The sequence below is a fragment of the Acipenser ruthenus genome, chromosome 24 (assembly GCF_902713425.1).
Source record: "Acipenser ruthenus chromosome 24, fAciRut3.2 maternal haplotype, whole genome shotgun sequence".
In the NCBI taxonomy this organism is placed as follows: Eukaryota; Metazoa; Chordata; class Actinopteri; order Acipenseriformes; family Acipenseridae; genus Acipenser; species Acipenser ruthenus.
In genome coordinates, this window is record NC_081212.1 from 14810360 (window position 1) to 14836841 (window position 26482).

At 42.0% G+C, this 26482-nt stretch overlaps 1 protein-coding gene across 2 annotated transcripts in view; it reads left to right on the top strand.

Annotated features, from left to right (window-relative positions):
- LOC117429675 (CD276 antigen) overlaps positions 1 to 26482 on the top strand; it is an 84090-nt gene that overhangs the window by 21266 nt on the left and 36342 nt on the right. For both annotated transcript variants that reach the window (XM_058998427.1, XM_058998428.1), the window contains exons 2-4: positions 4114 to 4213; positions 9282 to 9626; positions 13591 to 13887. In XM_058998427.1, coding sequence (XP_058854410.1) covers positions 4165 to 4213; positions 9282 to 9626; positions 13591 to 13887 — 691 coding nt within the window. In that variant the 5' untranslated portion in view covers positions 4114 to 4164. The remainder of the gene's footprint in view (positions 1 to 4113; positions 4214 to 9281; positions 9627 to 13590; positions 13888 to 26482) is intronic.

The following is a 26482-nucleotide window of genomic DNA, read 5'->3' on the forward strand; positions in this document are numbered from 1 at the left end:
AGCCACTTGTGGGCCGCCTCTCTGCCCTGTGGTGGAGTGGTTATTCCCTTGTATTGTACACCACACATACAGGTCTACCTAAATCGAGGTAAATTTACATATTTTTTGCGGATAGGTTATGGAATAAAATTAGGATTTCGCTGACATTTCGCAGACCTGTTTAAACATTAAATAAACCTAAGTAGACAGTATTTCAGAGCACTGTAAACGCCTAAAAATAGTGGCACTTGCTTCCTTACTAAAACAGAGTGCTGTCATTTGTTAAAGGCAAGCATGCAACATCTCCCAACAGTTGCTGCCGACATTCTCTGTCTGGTGTGGACTTGCCCATACATTGAGACTGCATATTCTGCATCCACTGAATTGGTTTGAAGTGTAAGTCAAAGCTTTACCAAGTTATACAGATGTGGAAATCGATTAGAAACAGTCCAAATACTCAGTTACCCAAGGACATCTGGCATACTTTAATAAATGCAATATATGCAGCACATTCATTGTCATGTTATCCAATCATTTATTTTATTAGTACCGAGTGAAAACATAGAAAACGTGCGTATTCGGGTCTAAAATTCTAACTGCATTTAAAAAGTAAGCAGCAGCAGTTTGTTTGAAGCGAGGTGGCTGTGCTAGATCATACCTGTAGTACTGATTTAACTTGGCTACAACCGACAGGAATACTTTTTCTCTGCACTGACTTTCCAGTTTGTTTTCTGAAAGCTGTTTATTTTACGTTCTGTTCAGCAGCCTCTGTAGTAGCCTTTTGTTTTAATTTGTGATTCTGAAGCTAAATGGTGATTGATCATATTTTCTCCAAAGACACATTACAAGATGTGCAAAACAATTACCTCCATCTACATGTACAGTTTCTTTGGGAAATATCTTGACACGATCATCAGTCGAAATATACTTTGCTTTTTTTGCTTTGTTGTCCATTTCTGGTATTTTACCTCCAATGCTGAAAACTAGATCTTGGCAACCTAAATTAAAACAATGCAGCACTGACTTTGTCCCACCCCCTACTGCACAGTACAGGTCACAGAAAAGCCAGTACAGATGCACCGATAGGCTGGTTAAAACATCGTTGTCATTTGAACAGTAGACAAGAACATTAACCGCGTTGGAGTATTTTTTTGTAAATGTTATTTGTCGAAAGACGTGTTTTTTTTGCCTAAGTGAAATGCACACAGGACTGCAAACGAATAAAAAAAAAGCCCATCTACAGATGGAAGACAAATAGTTTGCGTCGCTTGCATTGTGCAGTAGTTCATTTAAACAACGTTTTTTTTCTTCTCTCCGTACGCATTGGCCCCTAAAAGAGGTGAATTTCGCAGTGACCCCTCAATTCCGTGATTTTCCGCAAAATCACGATTTAGCTAGACCCCTAACTATACTATTCTATATGTATTGTGCCTAGGAGATTGATAGTGTAATAGCTGTTTCCCCAGCCTCTAGTTATAGAGCAGGCTGGTATTGTACAGCACACTATATACTATTCTGTATGTGTTGTGCCTAGGAGATTGATAGTGTAATAGATGTTTCCCCAGTCTCTAGTTATAGAGCAAGCCAAAGCTAGTGCCAGGATATCGCATCATTTGCTTTTGGTTATTTTCTGTTTAGTGTTGGTGAAATCTACCGCTCTCTTAAATACTATGTTCCTACGAACTAAACTATTCTACATTGAACATAATCTGTACACAAAATACCTCTGTCGCCTGTGATTAAGAGCATTCTGAAATGTTTAGGTTCATAAAGCCCGTCTCTCACCAATTCAGCGCACGCGTCTCCATACCAGTGCAGTGACATGACCTGTTCAGCCACGCGTCTCCATACCAGTGCAGTGACATGACCTGTTCAGCAACGCGTCTCCATACCAGTGCAGTGCTCCAGTAAAAACCCAACTGTATAAATGGGTAATTGTATGTAAAAATATTGTGATATCTTGTAACAATTGTAAGTCTCCCTGGATAAGGGCGTCTGCTAAGAAATAAATAATAATAATATATGTAATACAATGTTACGGGCAAACCCAGAAATGAATTGCCCGCTGACTTTGGGCAAAGCTCTAAATGTTAAATAACTTAGAACTTATTTTTGGCTTTGCTCGGGCAAACCACGGTCTGCCCACTGCTTCTCAGGCAGAGTCCGAATCTCTTTATTCCTGTTCTGAGTGACAGGCAGACCTTTGGAACAAAAATGAACATGAGAAACCCCATTGACGCGTATGTATAAAAGGACAGTATTATAAATAACATAATAACAACCAAGAATAATAAGGAATTGTATTGAACTGTCCAGTCAGAGAGATGGATGCAGTTACTGGGTGGAACATGATCAGCTGATTTCATGTTTGTCAGTGTTTATGACAAGCGATCTAGTTGGAGAGCGTACTGAGCAGAGTGACTAAGATTGTAAGTTAAGTACGTAATACACATCTAGATTTTAATAATTTGTTTAAAATATCTGACCATGATTGTAGGGTACTGTGTTCTCATCTCTCCTCCTCTTGCTGTAATGTGATTGTGGGGTACTGCGTTCTCATCTCTCCTCTTGCTGTAATGTGATTGTGAGGTACTGTGTTCTCATCTCTCCTCCTCTTTCTGTAATGTGATTGTGGGGTACTGCGTTCTCATCTCTCCTCCTCTTGCTGTAATGTGATTGTGGGGTACTGCGTTCTCATCTCTCCTCTTGCTGTAACGTGATTGTGGGGTACTGCGTTCTCATCTCTCCTCCTCTTGCTGTAATGTGATTGTGGGGTACTGCGTTCTCATCTCTCCTCTTGCTGTAACGTGATTGTGGGGTACTGCGTTCTCATCTCTCCTCTTTCTGTAATGTGATTGTGGGGTACTGCGTTCTCATCTCTCCTCCTCTTGCTGTAATGTGATTGTGGGGTACTGCGTTCTCATCTCTCCTCGTGCTGTAATGTGATTGTGGGGTACTGTGTTCTCATCTCTCCTCCTCTTTCTGTAATGTGATTGTGGGGTACTGCGTTCTCATCTCTCCTCCTCTTGCTGTAATGTGATTGTGGGGTACTGCGTTCTCATCTCTCCTCGTGCTGTAATGTGATTGTGGGGTACTGCGTTCTCATCACTCCTCCTCTTGCTGTAATGTGATTGTGGGGTACTGCGTTCTCATCTCTCCTCGTGCTGTAATGTGATTGTGGGGTACTGTGTTCTCATCTCTCCTCCTCTTTCTGTAATGTGATTGTGGGGTACTGCGTTCTCATCTCTCCTCCTCTTGCTGTAATGTGATTGTGGGGTACTGCGTTCTCATCTCTCCTCGTGCTGTAATGTGATTGTGGGGTACTGCGTTCTCATCACTCCTCCTCTTGCTGTAATGTGATTGTGGGGTACTGCGTTCTCATCTCTCCTCCTCTTGCTGTAATGTGATTGTGGGGTACTGCGTTCTCATCTCTCCTCGTGCTGTAATGTGATTGTGGGGTACTGCGTTCTCATCACTCCTCCTCTTGCTGTAATGTGATTGTAGGGTACTGTGTTCTCATCTCTCCTCCTCTTGCTGTAATGTGATTGTGGGGTACTGTGTTCTCATCTCTCCTCCTCTTGCTGTAATGTGATTGTGGGGTACTGTGTTCTCATCTCTCCTCCTCTTGCTGTAATGTGATTGTGGGGTACTGCGTTCTCATCTCTCCTCGTGCTGTAATGTGATTGTGGGGTACTGCGTTCTCATCTCTCCTCGTGCTGTAATGTGATTGTGGGGTACTGCGTTCTCATCTCTCCTCCTCTTGCTGTAATGTGATTGTGGGGTACTGCGTTCTCATCACTCCTCCTCTTGCTGTAATGTGATTGTAGGGTACTGTGTTCTCATCTCTCCTCCTCTTGCTGTAATGTGATTGTGGGGTACTGCGTTCTCATCTCTCCTCTTGCTGTAACGTGATTGTGAGGTACTGTGTTCTCATCTCTCCTCGTGCTGTAATGTGATTGTGGGGTACTGTGTTCTCATCTCTCCTCGTGCTGTAATGTGATTGTGGGGTACTGTGTTCTCATCTCTCCTCGTGCTGTAATGTGATTGTGGGGTACTGCGTTCTCATCTCTCCTCGTGCTGTAATGTGATTGTGAGGTACTGTGTTCTCATCTCTTCTCCTCTTGCTGTTTCCAGGTTTGAAGTCTCCCACTGCGAGTCCCCTCTGGAGTCCCTCCTGATTTCAGGATGCTCCTGATCCTTCTCACCCCAGCCCTGTTTGCACTGAGCGTGTTGGGTGAGTACAGCGATGTCTACCGCTTTGCAGCCTGGCAGCTCTCCGAAGCTTTGCCAGGCTGGGCCTGATCACTCCTATGATGGGGAGTATCCATTGGAAATGCAGCTCTCAGAAGCAGGCTTGGGTCTGGTCAGTACTTGGATGGGGGGCTGCAGTGTGTAAAACTAAAAATGATCAGTGCCACTGCTACCCAGATGCTTTGTTCAGCCCCCCCCCTCCTCTATTGTGGGAGAGAACAGTGGTATGGATATAATTTAAAAGCAATCAAAATACAAGGCGAGAAATAAGAAAGAGTGTGAGAAAGGAAGAAGTAGTCACAATTAATGGGAGTTAAAACATTGTGATTATCTTACATTTTTAGCTGATTAAAGTATTATTGTCAATCCCTGCTCCTTAGCTGCTACTGACTCCTACATGTATGTGGTCCCCAGTATAAGCCCCAAATCCCTGTGGAACCTGCACCTCCACCACGTTCCCTCCGCTCTCGAGTTTAATCACTTCAGCTTCTTCCTGCCTCAGCTGGCTCAACACATTAAAAGAAACCATTAGGAAAAAAAAGCTTTTGAAAACCAATACTCTTGTTAAAATCTAAGCAGGTTGAAGAATAACAGGCTTTTAATGCCCCTGCCTGGAGGTAATAAATCTGCCTTTTTATACAAAAAAAACATACATTAGGTTGCTACAATTTAGGCCTAAATTAAATAAAAGCTGTATTATAATAGCCTTAAACACTTGTACATACTGTGGCCACCATAATAAACTACTTGGCTACAAAAAGCAAATACACCAGCTGCAACTACTTTAGTAATGTCTTGCTGTTAATCGCATGCACTGATGTTCATGTTTTTGTAAGAAAAGGGGGGTGAAGTCTTCAGTGAATGTAGATGCCACTAATTCTTGTTGGCCCTGAGGATTTAGTAGGTAGTAATGTGGCTGGAGTGAGGCCCCTGGTATGGTATTTCTATTTCTAAAGAAGCTGGTTGTAGTAACATGATTTTAAAACCTTTCTGTTCTGTCACTTCTGAAATCATACATGTATTCAACCGAGAAGACGCTCTTAGACCTCACAGACAGTGCTCTGTTTTAATGCAGTTACTATTCCAGGCAGAAGGGGGCAGTATTGTTACAGTTTTCAGTGCGTGCAATAGCTGTGTGCTTTTATTTTTTTGCTTAGCCAGGCATTGTCTGTTAGCCGTTCACTTTTGTTTTTGTGCCATCGCATGAAGTCATTTATACTGGCCTTTCCAATCCAAACCAAGGGAATCAGTCACGTTAGGCTGTCTGTTTGCTTTTGTTTTTCCTTAGTAACCACAACAACGTTTCCCTTTTGGAGAAACAGAAGGTTACAGCAAAGACCCATCACATCTTTGAAATCTGTTGTGCTCATTTTCTATAGCTGTAGGGTATTTGGCAAAGCAATTACACAGAATATGCAACAGAACCTCTTTAAATATGACTATTTTACTAAGGGGTTGATTTAATCAGTCTATACAGTGTCGATTTTATAAGCCACAGCTGGATTTTATTGGAGCATTCTGCAGTACCAGGGAATCCCCCTGGGTAGCATCAGCTACTTCTATTTAGAGGTTATCCCGGGAGAACCATGGATAGGAGGCTGATGCAATCCAGGGTGATTTAAAATTCCATTTGGTTATCAAGGTACAGGCTGATCAAACTCAACATGGGACCTCAACGTGGAGGTCACAGAAAGGTTGTTTTTGGGGTTCCAGAAATGACCACATCCTATTACCTGCTCAGCCGACCCGAGAATTTCAAATGACCAATCAAATAATTTCCATTCAACCACGTACTGTAGGTTTGTTTAATAACTGTAAACAATTAGCTTAATTTTCACAAATGTCATTCATCTAAAACTATAGATCAAGCATCAGATCCCTCCTTTTAGACTATCCGCTTCTGTGTCCTGCCTGCACCACCCCAGTTGGGTAACATTTTGTATTACTAAAATTGACAAATAGAAAGCCACGGAATCTGCCCTGATCGACAGCGCATAGTACTCCATAGTGCCCCAGAACATCCTGAAACACGTGACTTCACCTTTTCAGTATCCCATGTTGTCTGTCGCAGCAATGTATTTCAGCATAATCCCAGTGGTTTAGAATTTTGCATTCACGCACCATGGAACCTAAAATAGCTGGAGAACACATTTCCTCTTGCAACAGTGCTGGTTCTCTGATTGAAAGGAGTGGCTGTTGAGGGAGCAGAAAGCCAGTACTGCTGCAGGAGGGAGCATGATCTGGATACACACTACGATGTGCACTAGAGAAATTGAGATGATGTTGAAAAACATATTGCTGTGATTCAAACAATGCAGGGCACTGAAAAGCTAAAGCCATGCATTTCTTGCAAACAAGGCAGGATGTTCTTTAACCAGCACATTAGTGCAACAAGATAACCTGTAGTATTCATTATTGCATATTTAAGTATTACCTGATGTTTCTCTTGTAGTGCAGACAGGGGCTTGCCGAACCCCCAGTCTCTTATTAATGAATTGCGCTTCCCTTCCAGCTATGATTGGCTTAAAAATGTCTGGATGGAGCGCAGCCGGTTAGCGAACGCGCTGATCGCCTGATGTGCAAAGACAACAAAGGCTATAAATAGGAGCAGCATGACTTCGTCTCTTCTCTAACCCATCACAGCGCTGAATTTGTGAACTCCATACCCCACCCCCATCCATTACAACTCTGCATCTGTAATACCTGTTCAACTGTGGTGATGCAATACAGATCAAGACTCAACTCAATCCGAGATTAAAAATTCAAACCACGACTTCAGAGTAATGAGATAACTACCTTGGTATCTGAACATATTACTGCTGGATTAAATCTGGTAGTCAGACCAGAAGCTCTGCTGCGTCTCCTCTCAGTCTTGCATGGTGTGTTACTTTGCGGAAAGACAGAAAACGTTTAAGCTGTTTAAATATTAAAATAAAATTCACAAGTCTAATTATCTTTTTCTGACTTTGTCTAACTTTAAATTAATGTTTATGAATACTCTTATTCACAGTTTTAATCTGCTTTTATTTTGCGCTGTCTGTCCCTTTTTCTCCCGAGGCTGCTGCTCTTCAGCAGTGCTGTCACTGAAGCTCAGTAATATTCTGCTGTGTTAGGCAATTTTTTTGCCCCCCGACCTTAATTGTGGCTTCCATTTAAGGTCTGATTTTTTCCTGTTCTTGGTCTTTTGAACTTGGGATTGATCAGGGACAACTTCAATTTAAATAAACACACCTTTCAATTTCAGAGTGCATTCGGTATGTTTTAATATATTTGTCTTATTTCAACATCTCACTTAATGTTATTATTTTTTTTATGTATGAAAACCGAACAATTTAAATGCTTCAGCCAAGTTTATCAATTGAAAGACATGATGGCTGACATTACTGACTTTAATATTAAAGTCATGAAAAATCTGCCACGATAAGACATCGCAGAGCAAACTTTTTGTATCGCTTCCAACAATAAACAGATCCACTGGACGGTGCTTCTACCACCTGGATCCCACCCCCTCACCTGCATCCGTGGTGTGATCACCCAAAAATGTTGGCCACTAGCCGCCACTGAGCGCAGATTCGATATGTACAGTAGTTAGTACAGCTGCCCTGTCCCTGTCTATAGGGTTGGAGAATCAGACCCTTTAAACCCAATTATACAGGACAGGGGAAGTGTGCCGCCCCCACCAGCTCATTAATACTCGGCTCTGGCACAGAGAAGACATCCAGCACAGGCAGCAGCATTTGTATCATCTGAATATTGGAGACCTAGCTAAAGGTCAGGGTCGCAGATTTTGACTTAATGCACTTTGAGACGAGCGAAAGCAGCAACTAGTCATTAAGAGAAAGGCAGATAACTCGAGGTGTTTCGTTGTTAACTGAACAAAACAGGAATTATTCATGCATTTACTAGTAAAACTTTCATTTAGTGAAACTTTTATCTGAACTTTCCAGACTGCACTGTAATGCTCTTCCCTGAAGCTACAGAGGTCTGCAAAACCGCCGCCGCACCAACGACTATTCTCATTGTCTGTGCTCTGCAGTCCTGCAGCTGTATGAAGCTGCAATCCTGTCAGGGATTGGAGAAGTAAAGAGCCAGGATCAGGGAGTCTGTCTCTGTAGCATTTAAAAACAGGGAGCAGGGCTTCCCTTCCCTGCAGTGATACAGGGCTATATTATATTAAAAACACAATTCAAATGAAAGCATATCTGAAAAGTATTTGTCCTTGTTTTTCTTGGCACTTGTATTACCATAAAAACCTGTGTATAAGTCACACCGGTGTATAAGTCGTACTTCCCTTTTTGAGACAACAGTTTCAGGAAAAAGCCTATAGGTCACACCGGTGTATAAGTTGCTCCCCTCTTTTTAGGACCCCCTAAAAATACCTAGAAAATAGACTTATACAAAGGTAATTGAGTATTGATACCCTGTAAAAACTCAAAACGAGAGGCATATTTTACATTTTTCCAATAAACAAATAAAGAAAGACATTTTTGTTTTCAAACAGAGCTGATATTGTCTTTACAACCAACAATAATGCTCGCACAGGCTTTCTCTCCGTCCCATCCCGTTCAAAGCCCACCAACCCCCCCCCCCCCCCGACCGAGTGTCCGGAAGGTTTGTAGTCTGGGCCCCAAAGACTTTGTACATTCTGCTACACTGACTGCATTAGTATTCACTGTGTCTTTATTAAACAACTCCTGAAATATACCAAGTTATTGTGTATCTTGGAACATACTAAATAACAGTGTGGCGTCACTGTAACTGTATATTACACTTTCATAGTTACTTAAAAAACAAATGGGAATCGCAACAAACCCTAAGAGCAATGCAATTTAAGTTAAACAATTCATTGTTTGGTTGAACGTCCATATTTTGAGTTTACAAATGATCTGCTGATATGGGCCAAAGCCCTGTTGACTATCTGCACCAGTCATCAGAATGATCTGAGTTCATTCCTGCTGAAATATTCATAATTGCTTGTGTGATGCCTTGTGGGACACGCTGTATATTGCAGACGCATTCTTGTAAAGTGCGGGTCCTGCTCTCTCTTCCAGCTGCTCTGGATGTCCAGGTGCCCGAGGACCCTGTGGTGGCCCGGTTTGGGAGTGACGTCACCCTTAACTGCTCCTTCTCCAGCGGCTCTGCCTTCAACCTGTCGGACCTCAGCATCTTCTGGCATCTGACAGACACCAAGCGGCCGGTGCACAGCTTCTCCTCGGGGCAGGACCAGGACGAGGGGGGCAGTTACAGCAACCGCACCCAGCTGTACCCGGGGGAGCTGGGGTCCGGCAACGCCTCCCTCTTACTGCGCAGGGTCCAGATCCAGGACGAGGGCAGCTTCACTTGCTTCGTGAGAATCCGCGAGTACAACAGCGCCGCCCTGCTGCTGCAAGTGGCAGGTGAGACACAGTCATTCTGCAGTTTTCCATGCTGCTTTTGCCATGGTTAAGCTTTACGTTTCCTATAATTTACCATTGGTTTGCCATGTTTCTTTAAAATATGTTTTGCCATACCTCTCTGGCCTTTACAATGCTTGCCTGTGCTTGTATAACTATGGTAATCTTTTATAAGTGATCTTTTAATTGTAAATTCAGGAGTAAAGATAATCTTATCATTGACTTTCTCTTGAATTTACAATTAAAGATCTGTCAACTCATCTTCGGGGGGAAAAAAGAAAAATGTGTTTTGATTGGAGAGTTAGCCCTGAAAGTTTATCCTGCGAATATTTCACTACAGTTAATATTCTGTTAATTTATTTTTGGGGTTATAAACATTTTAGATGATTTTAGTATGATTTCTGGTAAGCTTGCCGAATCTCCCGACAAAAAAAAAAAAAAAAAAAAAAACGGTTGTCTAGCTTTCTGTCTATCATCTAGCTTTACTTTTTGTTTTGAAAGTACAGTAGATTTCGCTTATTAGCAACCTCTCCGTTCCCAGCAAAAGGTTATTAACCGAACGTTGTTATAAAGCGAAAAGCCACATTTTCAATTGTATGTATATGGAAAAAGGATTTATGCTATAGTTGTGAAACAGAGCACTGAAATACACGTCTTGGTTCATTATTGTTAAAAAATAAACAGGAAAAACACCAAATATCAGAACAAACAACTGTTTACTAATACTACACAGATAACTAATACTACACAGTGTAAACCAAAAAGTATACAACAACGTACTATCAATATCTTTAAAAACAGTAAACAAACTTGGTATACAGGACTTGCATTTAATACAGAAGCATAATTTTAAAAGAAATAGTTGTCCAATGTTTGTTTTTTACTATCCCTCACCGCCAGCTGTAAATCACTCTCAATTTTGCATGCAGCTTCGTAGCCAATTTCAAAATGTAATAAGTAATAAGACAAATATTTTACTCACATTTCTAAGCCTTCATTTACTAACAGAGCATGCTTTTAACTTTGAGCTCTGGTTAATCACTAATGGGCCATTGGATAAACGTACAAATGTAAACCACCACTGTTATTTGTGCAATGATTTATGTGAAAGAGAGGCATTTATCCGAGACGTTTGCCATCATGCAATTTATTAAATGACAGTTACTTAATTACACCAATAGAACAGTTAATTGAAACCCTAAAAACTATTCCTCTACAGTAATGATCAATGACGACTGTAAAACCCACAACCAGCTCATGGCGTCAGAACGTTTTGTTACATAATTGTGTGTTGTTTGACAAAACTAAAATCAGTCTTCCAGCTATTTAAACCAATAAAACATCCACAAATTCTAATTCTAAAAAAAGTCCAGTGTGCTTATAGAAATAAATGTTTTGTTGAATGTGTTGCAGTCACTAGAACATTCTGGCCTGGATCTCTCACTGCAGGTCCTTCAGGGACAGGCCCTCTCACAGCCTGGAACTCTCACTGCAGGTCCTTCAGGGACAGGCCCTCTCACAGCCTGGATCTCTCACTGCAGGTCCTTCAGGGACAGACCCTCTCACAGCCTGGAACTCTCACTGCAGGTCCTTCAGGGACAGGCCCTCTCACAGCCTGGATCTCTCACTGCAGGTCCTTCAGGGACAGACCCTCTCACAGCCTGGAACTCTCACTGCAGGTCCTTCAGGGACAGGCCCTCTCACAGCCTGGATCTCTCACTGCAGGTCCTTCAGGGACAGGCCCTCTCACAGCCTGGATCTCTCACTGCAGGTCCTTCAGGGACAGGCCCTCTCACAGCCTGGATCTCTCACTGCAGGTCCTTCAGGGACACGCCCTCTCACAGCCTGGATCTCTCACTGCAGGTCCTTCAGGGACAGGCCCTCTCACAGCCTGGATCTCTCACTGCAGGTCCTTCAGGGACACGCCCTCTCACAGCCTGGATCTCTCACTGCAGGTCCTTCAGGGGCAGGCCCTCTCACAGCCTGGATCTCTCACTGCAGGTCCTTCAGGGACAGACCCTCTCACAGCCTGGAACTCTCACTGCAGGTCCTTCAGGGACAGGCCCTCTCACAGCCTGGATCTCTCACTGCAGGTCCTTCAGGGACAGACCCTCTCACAGCCTGGAACTCTCACTGCAGGTCCTTCAGGGACAGGCCCTCTCACAGCCTGGATCTCTCACTGCAGGTCCTTCAGGGACAGGCCCTCTCACAGCCTGGATCTCTCACTGCAGGTCCTTCAGGGACAGGCCCTCTCACAGCCTGGATCTCTCACTGCAGGTCCTTCAGGGACAGGCCCTCTCGCAGCCTGGATCTCTCACTGCATGGACCCCTGTTGTCTTCTGTCTTCCTGCAGATGGTGCAATGTAAACTGCAAATCCCCTTGGTGCAACTATGGTATGAGGTGGATCTGAAGGATAGCAAGGTAACATGCTGAACTGAGACATCCCTCAATGAACACCAGCTCGGTCTTTCCACTGCACCAAATTGCACCGTGGCGTTACAGCCACCATGTTTTACTGTTGCCTTTAGGTAATCGTTCTGCAATTCATCTCCAGCCCTCCTCCATACCCAAATGCACCTATTCAAATGGAATTGCTGAGTGGGGACTCATCCTGAGAACAAAACGGTCCTCCAAAACTGTAGAGGTCTGTCTAACATCTGCCGGGCCCAGTGCTTTCTGAGCTGTACATCTTCATGGGTGACCAGAGGATTCAGTCGTGCAGTCCCTATGATACGAACAGCCTTTATACACACAGCACACTGTGTCCCCAAACCCCATGAGACAAACAGCCTTTATACACACAGCACACTGTGTTCCCAAACCCCATGAGACAAACAGCCTTTATACACACGGTTCATTGTGTCTGTAATATAGCTGCAGACAGGGCACCTTGTACGTAAGATGTTCTCTATGTGTTCAAATCACATTAGGAGGCACTGAACTCCTCATTTAACTCGATGATTGACTTCCTGTGATTCTGCTTGCCGTGTAAAACACAACTAGTAAACACCACTACCTGCTGGCTTATGATAACGATCTATCGGGACCAATGGATCTTGATGGCGACCTCCAAGCAAAGTCAATATCCACTTAATATCTTTATTAGGACTTTAATGAACCTGGAACGAGCGGCTTATCTAAAGCGGACAGGTTGCAGACCTCTATCAGACTTCAGTCACCCAGTTTGATTGTCTTATGTCGCCTGAGTGTGCTGTAGAGAAGAGGGGACAGTATTGGAGTGAACACTTGGATCTACGAGTCATGGGAATAATCCTCCAGAGCAGAGAAGGCCCGGAAGATTAAATCTATTTCACTGTGAACAGCAGGCAGGGGCCATTTTGATCAAGGAGCCAGTCTGTTGGAATTAGACTTGGCATTGCTGATTTGCAGTTTCATATCAGGGAGTCAGTTTTATCTATGAAACCATTTCCAAGGGGCTGTTATGGAAGAGGATGAACTAAACTCAAAAGTATTCAGTTTACAATGCCATGTGTATCACAAACTGTTATTGTCCTAATGAAGAATGCTAAAATAATGCTCATCAATGCTGTAGAATACCCTTTCTTGGTCTAACCATAAATTATCATGAAAATGTCAAGCGGGCACTTTTTTTTTTTTAACCTTATTCTACATAATGGCCCTTGTTTTGCTATTTATATTCAACACGTCATAGGTCATAAATCGGCTGGGAATACATTTCTCCACTTTCACTTGGGAGTGTTTGCCAGGAGGGATTTCATAATATATCCAGTTCATGCTCGTTTTCTGTTCCCACAGTAGACATTTAATTCTATTGGCATATGGATGCACTATGATACTCCTAAGAGAACTGTTCTTTCTGCTAGTGGAGTAGTAAAAGTTAAGCATTTCCATCAGATTTTTTTTATCCACGATGTGTGAATAATACATTTTGTGAATATGTGTGAATATACATATTGTCTCTTTCTCTCCCTCTCTATCTCCCAGCCTCCTACTCCAAGCCACAGCTGACCCTGGAGCCAGACTCGAACCTGCGGCCGGGGGACGAAGTGTCAGTGAGTTGCCTGGCGTACGGGGGATACCCGCAGGCCTCTGTGCTGTGGCAGGATGGGAAGGGCGCTAACTTGACGGAGAACGTGACCACCTCGCAGGTGGCCAGCGATGAGGGGCTGTTCAACGTGTGGAGCGTGCTGCGGGTCGTGCTGGAGCCCAACAGCACCTACAGCTGCGTGGTGAGGAACCCGGTGCTGGGAGAAGAGACCCACGCGTCGGTCACCATCACAGGTCAGCACACACACACACACACACACACACACACACACACACACTGGGGTCGCGCTTGTATTGTTTTATTGAGAATGATTAGCAGATTTAATCCTGTGTCCTGCGTACACGTCTGAAAATGAGCACCACTGCTACTGAGATGCTTTGTTCTACTCTTTCCAGTAACAGGCTTTTCCTCATTTTGTTCATAAGAGTGGCTTTTAAAGTGGCTGTAGTTACTTTTGAGCACACCGATTCACTATATAGGTCTCATATGTTCAGTTTTTAAACAAACATGTTTTTAGCAAATATTTTAATTTTACAAATGTGACCTCTGGTACCACTATAGGTGTGTTGTTTGTTTTTTTTTTTTTTTGTTTTTTTTTGTAATTCAGTTTTTACTAAACAAGTTTATACAAAAGACAAGTATTGGAGAGAAAACACTGTCCCGTCCCGTCCCACCCCACACCCGTCCCACTCCCTCCCACTACCACCCCTCTCACCTCACCCCGCCCCTCCCACTCCCACGCCGTTTGAAAAGGCCAGAGTCGCCGTGAGGATGCTGGAACTCTGGGATCCCAGAAGTAGGTCAGTTTAGGGGATGTTGATCCCAAACAGTGTATAGAGAGGGTTTACGTAGAGTAGTAGGTTCCTGGAGAGGGACGCTCCTTTTAGTGGGACTAGTGCTCGTCATTTTGTGTAGCAAACTTTTATTTTTAGAATTCTTTTCTTTATTAAATCCGGCGCTAGGATTATTATTGTTGGTACTCTAGCACCGGGACCTGTGTTGTTTATTAAGTCTGCGCGCCTGTGCCGCGTGTCAACACCCACTGCTCTGTGTCTGCCACAGTATTATTCAGTGACGACCCACGTATGTAACGTTGCCCCGATACAGTTACTGACAGGAAATAAGGCCCTGAAGGGGAGGGTACAAGTACTGCCTTTCTGTATTTCATTCTTTGTTTCCATTTATCTAGAACCCCTTGTCAAATGTGATTAAACTTTCTATTGACTTTGAGTGCTTCATAATCTGGGGGTATATGGTTGATCCAGTATTACTTCCAAGTGGCAGTTGCTTAGTAATCTGCAAAGCGTGGCAATGTTATGAGCGCTCAAGAGAAATGTTAGTTATATTCTGTAATTGTCTGAATCATTTTGGGGTGCCACAGAATAATATAGATATTACATGATGCACAAGTCCATGTATTCTATCAGCAGTCGTTCCATGCACAAATATTACACCATCAAAATCACTATCAAGGAAATTCACAAAACACATTAAAACAACATTCTGTAAAACAGGAGCAGCTTTCTGTTACAGGATACCAGAGCACCCATTTTGAGCTCTTTCTGAAGATTGGCATATTAAAAGCATAGCAAAGTGGAACAAAGCATAGTGAAAGCATTGTAAAGCCCAGAGGTTATTAAACATATTAATAAAGCATATTAAAAACATAGCACAACTGATGGTAAATCAGTATACCCATAGGAAAAGCATGGGGAACATTGCAAAATTACCCTTCAGAATTACTGTGGGCAGGACAGGGGAACAAAGTACTGTAACTTAATGAGTGTGCCTTACCCACAATAATTGTATAAACATCTAACAGGGCTTCATTTAATTGGAGAACAATGGAAAACCCATTTTTGAATATTCTTTCAAAATTAAAACAAATATTGTAATATTCTTTCATTCTGAATTAGCTGGAAGGAAATGCCATATTACAGTAAAACAAATCTCTCTGGATTTCAGATGAATATGGTACCTATTCAAATGAACTTCTAAATGAGCTGTTAGACAGATGAGAAACACTGTTCTGTGCAGTGGAGTGAGTGTTGTGTAATTCAGACATCACACATTGTCATTATCAGTATTTCATATCTAGGGTTAATTACATTCCTCAAAGCACCATGGTAAAGACTATACATTTGTCGCCATAATCAAGTAGTGGCGTGAAGGTACAAGACATTTAGTGTGTAAAGCTAGATTTTAATCTAAAATAGAAACCCTATTTTGAACTTTCTGCTTAGAGCTTCAGCATGTTTTTTAAATCCACGGGGGCGTATCCTCTATCGTGCTGGCCATGTGGAACCCCTTTCCCCGAAGGATATGTGGTCTGCAATCTCCACCTTGCTCTCCTAGTCTGTTAGTTCTGCCTCCAGGAGGTCTGGCTGGGACAGTCTTGATGAGCACACTCCAGTGTGAAATTGTCTCCCCTCCGCAGTGCACACAGAGAGGTCACTCCCCGTGCTGCTCCGCTGGGCTGGCTAATGGGATAGAGCCGGGGAGCTGTTTAACGGGATTGCAGTTCGGCCGTGGTCAAGGCCTGCATGTATCCTGGTGGTGCTGGGACATGTCCTACATAATGGGCCTGAGCTACTCTGGGCATGACCAGTGTGATGTGAAGCCTGTCGTCCTCGAGTCTGGATTAAGAACTAATGGAATGTTCACATATATCCAGAGAAGCACAGCTAATGGGATGTCTGTCACTCTTTTTAAATGTACAGTGGGTATTGATAGCTCTAATTTTATATTTATAGTCATGGTACAGTAGTCTCTGGCTAAGAGAACACCTCTCAGGAAGCAAGCAAATTGTTTTCTGAGACATAGTTGTCCACCGTTCACAATATGCTAAAGCTAATCACGATATGAATCAATAATGACAAACTTAATTAACAAAACAGTACGGTCATTTATGAATATGAGAATTAACACGATGGTTATTAACACAGCACTACCAAGAACAGGTTAAAATGATCCAGCAGCAGCTGTAGATTACTCTTGCGCTGACAAGTCAGTTTTGAAAAGATTGAATAAACCATTTGAATTAGAGTTTGATGATGATGCGTTATAGGGTTACAAAACAGTACTGTAACAGTCGTTTTTCAATCGGTTAGCAACGAATCGATATCAGTGCTAAAAAGGTGTTCTTTTAAATGAAGATCCTGTTTCTTTAGGCGGAGCATTTATAATGGGACAATTCTGTTTCCCCACAAGGGTGTTCACTAAACCGAAGTTTAGGAGGCATTCCTATACACAGAGACTACTGTACTGAAATACTGGCTCATCTTCACCATAGGAATTCAAATCTGTATTGAATTAATCATTTAGGTTATGTGGATAAAAATATCGAAACACAATTGCGGTATAGGGGTGTAAACTCATGGCGTTGGTAACACACAATGCAGGTGATTTGTAAGAACTCCATTTCACACATTCGGTGGGGGTCCCGAGTCAGAATTTTAACAAGAAACGAATCTGCTTTTATTGGCCTCTTGATCACATCCTATCTGAATACAATATGAATACAGTCTGCAATAGAGAGGGTTTTTAAAGCTGGTGTTTGAAGAGGGATATTTATAGTTTTTGCAAGTGTGGACAGTAAGTGTGCAGTAGAAGTGTCTGACTCTGTTTCATTTCCCAAGCGTTGAAACTTTAGGATTTAGAAACGACATGTCCGCAACACTAATGCGGAAATGAAATAGACTAAAAAAAATACTGAATATTAAACAAATAACCTTGTATATTTACCTCAACATGCATATTTCTTAGGAACTATACACACACTTTGATATCTGCAAAGAAGTTCAAGTTGTGGAAGTGTGTGCATTGCTGTATTCAATCCTGTACACTCTCCATAGTGGCTCTGCTCTCATCTCTGTGTATTCAATCCTGTACACTCTCCATAGTGGCTCAGCTCTCATCTCTATTCAATCCTGTACACTCTCCATAGTGGCTCTGCTCTCATCTCTGTGTATTCAATCCTGTACACTCTCCATAGTGGCTCAGCTCTCATCTCTGTGTATTCAATCCTGTACACTCTCCATAGTGGCTCTGCTCTCATCTCTATTCAATCCTGTACACTCTCCATAGTGGCTCAGCTCTCATCTCTGTGTATTCAATCCTGTACACTCTCCATAGTGGCTCTGCTCTCATCTCTATTCAATCCTGTACACTCTCCATAGTGGCTCTGCTCTCATCTCTATTCAATCCTGTACACTCTCCATAGTGGCTCTGCTCTCATCTCTATTCAATCCTGTACACTCTCCATAGTGGCTCTGCTCTCATCTCTATTCAATCCTGTACACTCTCCATAGTGGCTCTGCTCTCATCTCTGTGTATTCAATCCAGTACACTCTCCATAGTGGCTCTGCTCTCATCTCTATTCAATCCTGTACACTCTCCATAGTGGCTCTGCTCTCATCTCTGTGTATTCAATCCTGTACACTCTCCATAGTGGCTCTGCTCTCATCTCTATTCAATCCTGTACACTCTCCATAGTGGCTCTGCTCTCATCTCTATTCAATCCTGTACACTCTCCATAGTGGCTCTGCTCTCATCTCTGTGTATCCAATCCTGTACACTCTCCATAGTGGCTCTGCTCTCATCTCTGTGTATTCAATCCTGTACACTCTCCATAGTGGCTCTGCTCTCATCTCTATTCAATCCTGTACACTCTCCATAGTGGCTCTGCTCTCATCTCTATTCAATCCTGTACACTCTCCATAGTGGCTCTGCTCTCATCTCTATTCAATCCTGTACACTCTCCATAGTGGCTCTGCTCTCATCTCTATTCAATCCTGTACACTCTCCATAGTGGCTCTGCTCTCATCTCTGTGTATTCAATCCTGTACACTCTCCATAGTGGCTCTGCTCTCATCTCTATTCAATCCTGTACACTCTCCATAGTGGCTCTGCTCTCATCTCTATTCAATCCTGTACACTCTCCATAGTGGCTCTGCTCTCATCTCTGTGTATCCAATCCTGTACACTCTCCATAGTGGCTCTGCTCTCATCTCTGTGTATTCAATCCTGTACACTCTCCATAGTGGCTCTGCTCTCATCTCTATTCAATCCTGTACACTCTCCATAGTGGCTCTGCTCTCATCTCTATTCAATCCTGTACACTCTCCATAGTGGCTCTGCTCTCATCTCTATTCAATCCTGTACACTCTCCATAGTGGCTCTGCTCTCATCTCTATTCAATCCTGTACACTCTCCATAGTGGCTCTGCTCTCATCTCTATTCAATCCTGTACACTCTCCATAGTGGCTCAGCTCTCATCTCTGTGTATTCAATCCTGTACACTCTCCATAGTGGCTCTGCTCTCATCTCTATTCAATCCTGTACACTCTCCATAGTGGCTCAGCTCTCATCTCTGTGTATTCAATCCTGTACACTCTCCATGGTGGCTCTGCTCTCATCTCTGCATTGTTAAATGGTTCTATAAACATCTCTCTACTTGAATTATCCCTTGTCCCTTTTTTCTCATTTAAATGCAATTAGAAATGGTACAGGGACTGAAAATCACATTGTAATTGAAACTCAGTTCACAAGCCTATTCTCTCAACAAATATGTGCCATTAATTAGTGTACAGCCAGTATCTGCTAGCCAATACTTTAATTGACTTCATGCTTTGTTTAACATATTCAAATGACTTCAAACAAACAAAACGGCAAGGCAAAGCAAAGTCCCCTGTGTTAACTAAAGCAGAAATGGAAAGAAATTGGAACTGGAGGACTATTAGGCCTTGTGCGCACAGAGGAGACTATTTTAAAGACAACAGTTCAGGAAGCCTCACAAACATTAACAGAATTTACTGTAGATTTCAACAAAGATACAATCCCAATTCTCTTGTGATTTTAGGGGTACTGAAATGAATCTGTTTCCAAGTTTCTCCCTAAATCAAGGACATTAATTGTAAGAGGGTATATGTTTTTGAGATCAGTCTTGGAAACAGAAGCACCTGCCAACCAATCACCTGCTATCAAGCCTGTCGTGCTGCTGCATTGCCTTGTAGCACTTACAACAGGGAGATGCAGTTTTTATGCATCGCAGAACTGCTGACAGGACTGGCATAGCTTTAATCATATCCTGATGTAACTATCACTATTACCTGCTGTATTATTGAATTGTGGTTTGTCAAACTTGTACTTTACTTGAACTAAAGTTATTGTATTTCTTGCTCTTATTGTATTACTTGTATTGTAACGCTTGAAATGTTTTTGCTTACGATTGTAAGTCGCCCTGGATAAGGGCGTCTGCTAAGAAATAAATAATAATAATAATAAAATAGCTGTCCCATACACTGTGAAATCAGCTGATCAGTTAAACTCATTTAAAGAGTAAGTAGCTGCTAGTCATTTCAACATGTTTTCCATTTCCTCTTGTATGCTATTGTGTTTGCAGCCCTTCTGAGTGGTTTTGGTGCTCCAATATTGAGTTATTACACTTTTTTCTCTTATTTTGAACTTGCTTTGAGCTTGACCAATATGTCCTAAGTGCCAGCACCAAACAGCCTTCCCCAATCCATTCGAGTCATGTGACAGTGTTGTCTTTCTGCTCTGCCTGCCCCAGTTAGAGAGCAGTGCATTGGCTATGTTTACAAGCACTGCTGGCACCCAGAATGGAACCTTCTTTTTCTAGAATTGTGATGTCATCATACTATACTTTTCTAGATTTTGGAAAGGTGCGCTCCAATTGTTTCATGGGTCAAATGCATCAAATTCAAGAACAAATTGAAGAATCATCATCTTACTGAGATAGAAATGCACTTCCTTATCTCCGGTAATCCCAATGCAAGTCTTGTGTTATGAAGCACTTATCGCACAACTACAGAACAAATAATGCAAGGGCCAGTGAAACGCAATATAAAAAGAAATGCCAACCAGCGAAAGGCTACAGAGCTGCATCAGTGCTTCCCCAGGATTGTCAAAAATCCACTGTTAGGAATTTTACAATGACTTCTCTGAGTAATCTCAAAACAGGTTCATCTGTTTATACAGTACATTTTCTTAGAAATATACATTACAAATAAAGTCGATATATACATACTTCCAGGCGGTCGCTGATAAAACCACCAGGCAGAACTCTGTGTAGCACAGGCTGTAAAACAGTCCTTAAGATCATATCATTAAATCCTGCTGTTGGAAAGTGTTTTTTCTTTAACCAGACACACTTTGTTTTACCTTTAAAAGAAGTTCATATTATAATAAAACTATTCTGGTGGTGGTACTGGTAAGCAAGTAGGGGAACCCATAAAACAAAGTAAAATTTGAAGGTTTCTGTTATCATTCTAAAAGTCACTTTTTTAATGCAATGTGTGTTTATTTAGTGGAGCAGTTCTAATGACATCTTAAATATTATCATAGCCACTCCTTAATTACTATAAAATTAGCCCCACTGGCGCAGCACTTAGTTTGTTGTAAATCCTTGTCATAATAAAAAAAAGGACAGGGTCAAGTGGATATTTTTCAGGAATAGTCATGCTACAGTCATAGGTATGCTTTCAAACTGTAAAATGCTTTTTTAGTGCAGTAAATGTATCTGCTTGTCCATTTAGAAACGCAAACGTCTTTTAAGGTCCAAACATTTTTGCGACTGTTGTCAAGTTTTCTTGGTCCACATCTGAGACGAATGGATTTCCTCGGGATGGTTAAATGATATCTCTTCTCTGCTGGCGGCCTGTTTATCCCCGGGCTTCACTCCCTCAATGTGCCGTAATAATTCCGGCTGTCAAAGAAAACGCAGTGTGTGTAACAGTGAGGAGCCGCCACACACCGCAGGCTCTTCATTTACTGCACATGTTGTGTCTGAGAGCATCCAGACACAGACACAGATTCGATTTGTGATGGAGCTCTCATAGTGAGTGCATGGGAAGTTTATTTTTAGAGAGGAAAAGTGTTTGTTTTTATCAAAACTAATAAAACATCGATCATGTTTTTTAGGGAGAGGGAGGGAGGGAGGCGTCATTCCTTTCTAATCTCTCCTGTCTTTAACTTTACACTCATAACTATTTCACCTGTTTTTCACATTTACATTTTTTACAGATCCTCTTGTCCAATTGTGATGGAACATGCAAAGGACATTCGTTGGTACAAGTTATCAACAGTTTTAGAATCTGGGGGTACACAAGTGCCTTTTCTGTCTGTCTGCTTGTTCATACAGTTGTAGTTCAAAGTTTACATACCCCAATGGAAATGTATAATTCATTGAAACTTCTCGAAAACAAATAAATGTAGGAAAAAATCTTTTGTAGCAAAAGTTTTGCTTTTGTGGATGAGGAAAAAAAGTTGTCTACAGTTATTTCAGCAATTTTTTTTTTTTGCAAAAATGCTAATTCAAAAGTATTCATACCCTGAAAATGAAATTAACAGCTAGTTGAGGCAACTTTAGCAATAAGAACCTCTTTTACACGATTAGGATATTTGTCAATGAGCTTTTGGCATGTTTCTTTAGTGATTTTTCACCCAATCTTCAATGCAAAATTATTCCAGTTCATTCAAATTCCAAGGACTTCTCTTCTCTTCACAGCCTTCTTCAACTCATACCAAAGATTCTGAATCTTATTTAGATCGGGACTTTGACTAGGCCATTCCACAACCTTGATTTTATTCTTCTTTAACCATTCTGAAGTAGATTTTGATGTTGCTTTGGATCGTTGTTGTGTTGGAATGTCCAGTTGTGCTTTAAACCAAGTTTTTTAGCGGAGAGTTTCAGATGATTGGCCAATATCTTTTGGTATGCTATGGAATCCATGTTACCATGTATTGGAACTAAATTTCCTGTGTCATTAGAGGAAAAATGGCCCCTAGAAGGATATTACCACCTCCATGCTTGACAGTAGGTATGGTGTTCTTTTCTTTGTATGCCTCAGCAGACTTTGACCCAAGTAGTTTTGAGTTTTGTTTTATTACTCCACAAAACCTTTGACCAGAACTCGTATCCATCATTCAAATACCGTTTTGCAAACTTTAAGCAGTTGTCCTTGTGACATTTTCCTAAGACTGGCTTTTTCCTTGGCCTGCGACCATTGAGACCTTCACCATGCAATACTCGACCTATGGTTGAAATGGAAACCCCAGTCCCACTTGCAGCCAATTCACTTTGAATATCTTTGGCAGTCAATCTCGGATTGCTATTAACCTCCCTCACAATTCTACTACTTGTTCTTGGTGAAAGAACCTTCTTTCTTCCAGACCGAGGGAGCGTTGTGACAGCACCATAGAAACAATAGTTGAAATTGGGATACTCAAATACTTGGAAATCTTCTTGTATCCTTCTCCAGCTTTGTGACAATAAATCATTTTCTGCCTAAGGTCTTCAGATAGATCTTTACTTTTACTTTTTCCCATATTGACTTATTGGTAATGACAGCAATCACCCTTTTATACTCTCTAAGCATTTTCTAGACTTTTTTAGAATGAGGTTCTGCATTATCATATTAATTTCTAACACCTTGTAGACAATACTGTCATAGCATTAAAGGGTATGAATACTTTCGCACAAAGGTTGTCAACCAATCTATTGAAGAACCGCATGATAGACACCATACAGAAAGCTGAAATTCCAGGCTTTCCGGGATGCTTGGATCATGTCTGTCTGATAAAAAAAGGAAGACCTCCATGTAACATTCTTGGATGTAACTAATGCATATGGTTCAGTGCCACATATGCATTTTGAGTTGTTCAGCGTACCCAGTACTATAACAGGGTCAGTGACAGCATACTTCGGGGACTTGCAGTTCTGTTTTTCAACTCCAGAGTTTACCACTACCTGGTAGCTTCTCAAAGTCAGAATCATGGCAGGTTGCACCATTTCTCCAATGGCCTTCACCCTGCAATGGAAGTCATTATTAGGGCCTCAAAATGGGTAGTAGGAGGAGAACATCTGGCCAGTGGCATGTGGCTGCCAGTACTTGGAGCATATATGGACGACATGACCACCACGACTACAATGGTAGCCTGCACAAATGGGTTGGCAAACTAGCAGATAACATCAGATAACATCACGTATGCAGTTCAAACATGCCAAGTCTTGGTTGGTCACCACCACTACTGTTTTATCTTGGCAAAAGCCAAGTCTAATACTAGCATGAAGTAAATAACACCTACTGTCCTGTAATATAAAATGTAAAGCATGCTATCTGGTTAAAAACATCACTGTTTGCAATCTGTGCTTTCATGTAGTCTTTAACTTCCTTGGTTACATCACCTGGAGAGTGAAACTGCCCCCACCGCTTCAACATCCCTTTTTTTTTTTTTTAACTGTGTATCTAATAACATGTTGACCCCAAATAAATTGCTGAAGTAAAGTTACTAGGGAAGTGAAACCGTGCCAGACTTACTGAGAGTGAGGCAAGAAACATTAACTGAGTGAACAAGCTGATTTCTGCTGTAACTAAGTGTTTCAAAACTTCACATTTGAGCTCTGTATTGTATAGCAAATAGAAGTGCACGCCAGACGAGACTTCTGGAGTTATTTACTTTGATTAGCTTGTGAGAGACGGACAGACAGCATCATTGAAGCATACCGGGCTTCGCTGAAGCTCCTCTGTGCCTCTGCGTGTGTGCACTGTGTGCTGAGGAAGGGGCTGTGTGTCACTAGGGATGGGAGAGCCTGTGTAAATGCTGAAGCTCTTCTCTGCCTCTGTGTGTGTGTGTGTGCGCACTGTGTACTGAGGAAGGGGATGTGTGTCACTCGGGATGGGAGACCCTGTGTCAAGGCTGAAGCTCCTTTCTGCCTCTGTGTGTGTGCACTGTGCACTGTGTACTGAAGAAGGGGCTGTGTGTCAAGTCTGCAGAGAAACTGGCTCCAGAGTTGATAGCTGCAGGGACACACAGCAGGCTTAAAAATCAATAGCTGGGGATGTAGACTGCTGTCCTGTTTTAGATGTCTTAATGACTGTCTTGTGTGTGGAGAATGGGAGGTGATTGAGGCATCACACAGTGCCTTTGCTGTATGCTCTCTAGTTGTTGTAATGCACAGACAGGGTGCTAAACAGCACAGTCGCCGGACAGCAGCAGTCTGCTCATTAAGCCTTAACGGGCAATTATTGCCGACAACTGTCCCTCTGGGTGGGTGTATTAAAAATGTACACCTCAAGGCTAGAGCAGCACAAACACACAATTATACAATCACTGCGAGGGCAAGTCCGTTAACTATTACAGTACTGATGACAATACTGGAAGGGATAGCCTTTGTATTAGGTATACAGTAGGAGTTTTACATGGTGTTATCTTGCTTATTCTGGTTCAGGGGTTGCCCATTTAGTGGTGCCTGAAACGTGGTATGGACATTCCTTTCCCAAACTCCAAGTCCTGAGTTCTGGATGGTTGTGCTAAACTGGGTATGAAGTATCAAAGGTATTTTGACTTGCATTCAGGTTGTTGCTTAGTTTTCTGTTTGTTGCCCTGGTGCTTTTTAAAACTTGAATTGAAACTGTGGCCTCAGTAAAGCACTCAGAATCATGTCTAGATTCCAAGTACGAATAAACCATTAAGCCTGCCCCCCTGCAACACGTCCGCCGCTATTCATGATACAAAGTGAATCTAAAAAAAATGAATACCTGGTTTGAGCTATTTCATAACCAAGCAAACATTAACATAAACAAATCGTACATAGACTCAAGGGCACAAAACGCTAGTCCCAGTTGGTTTGTTTTCTTCTATTTTTACACTAGAGCTTCTCAGAGTAATAGTATTTTGGTATCACAATCAAAACCTTACAACACATTACCAGCCCACATCTTTGTAGCATCTACAACTGTGCCTTCGGGCAGCTAAGCAGAATTCTGCAAATGAATAAGAGAGCAGTACATTTTCTGAAACACCGATTTAACAAAACCTCACTGTATCTCTCATGCACTACACACACAATCCATCAGTCATGCAAAAGGTGTGGTGATGGGAAGTGTAATGCTGCATACATATAGTGGTGTTGATTTTTCTTGTTCTGAAGTTTGATTAATGTTAATGCTATATGAATACAGTGTATGTTACTATGTTTGCATTTGTATATTCTTTCTGATGATCACGATATACAAGTAAACGGACAAGGACATGTTTGGGGTATTATAATTATTTTCATATCATTTCGTCTGCGTTTCTTCAACCAGCAGTCAAGATTGTAAATAGCCATTCATACATGCATTATATTATGTATAAGCTTTTATAAGATGGCTGTCATGACTCAATTCAATATCACAGACTTGCAAAGAGTTTTTACCGGACTTGAACTGTACAAACACATAGTAGAACATGTCCAGGCTTGTCCAGGTATTCTGTCACCTACCAGACGGTCAGAGGTTACCCACATTCCTTGAATAGGATCCAGTTTCGACAGAAAGCAGATAGAAGTGGAATCATTTGCTTTGTCCTTGCCGAGATCTCCTTGTCTGTCTACCCGAGAGCGATAAATCACTGGTACAGGTCAGCAGAGATGACAGGCGCTGGGAGCAGCAGGAGGAATGCTAATTAATTAGGCTAGTTAAAGGTCGTTAGTATGAGGATATCCAAGCACTCTTTTTCAATTCCAGTCAGTGGCCTTGTGCATGGGGGTGATAATCCCTGGCCATGGGATGCAGAGGAGAAATACAAATATATTACACTTGCATTGTTCGATTATAGCTAAAGAAATGATCACCAAGTGCAATGAAACTGTATCCTAGGAACCGGTTGTCTTCATTTAATAAAACTTTGAGCCCCTAAGCCACCAGCAGCAGACCAATCATCTTATTATATCCTTACTGACAACACTTTTCTTATCTTCTTAATGTTTTACCCTAATTCAAGGCTGTTAAATGCATTTTGTCCACCAGCCAACAGAGAAATAAA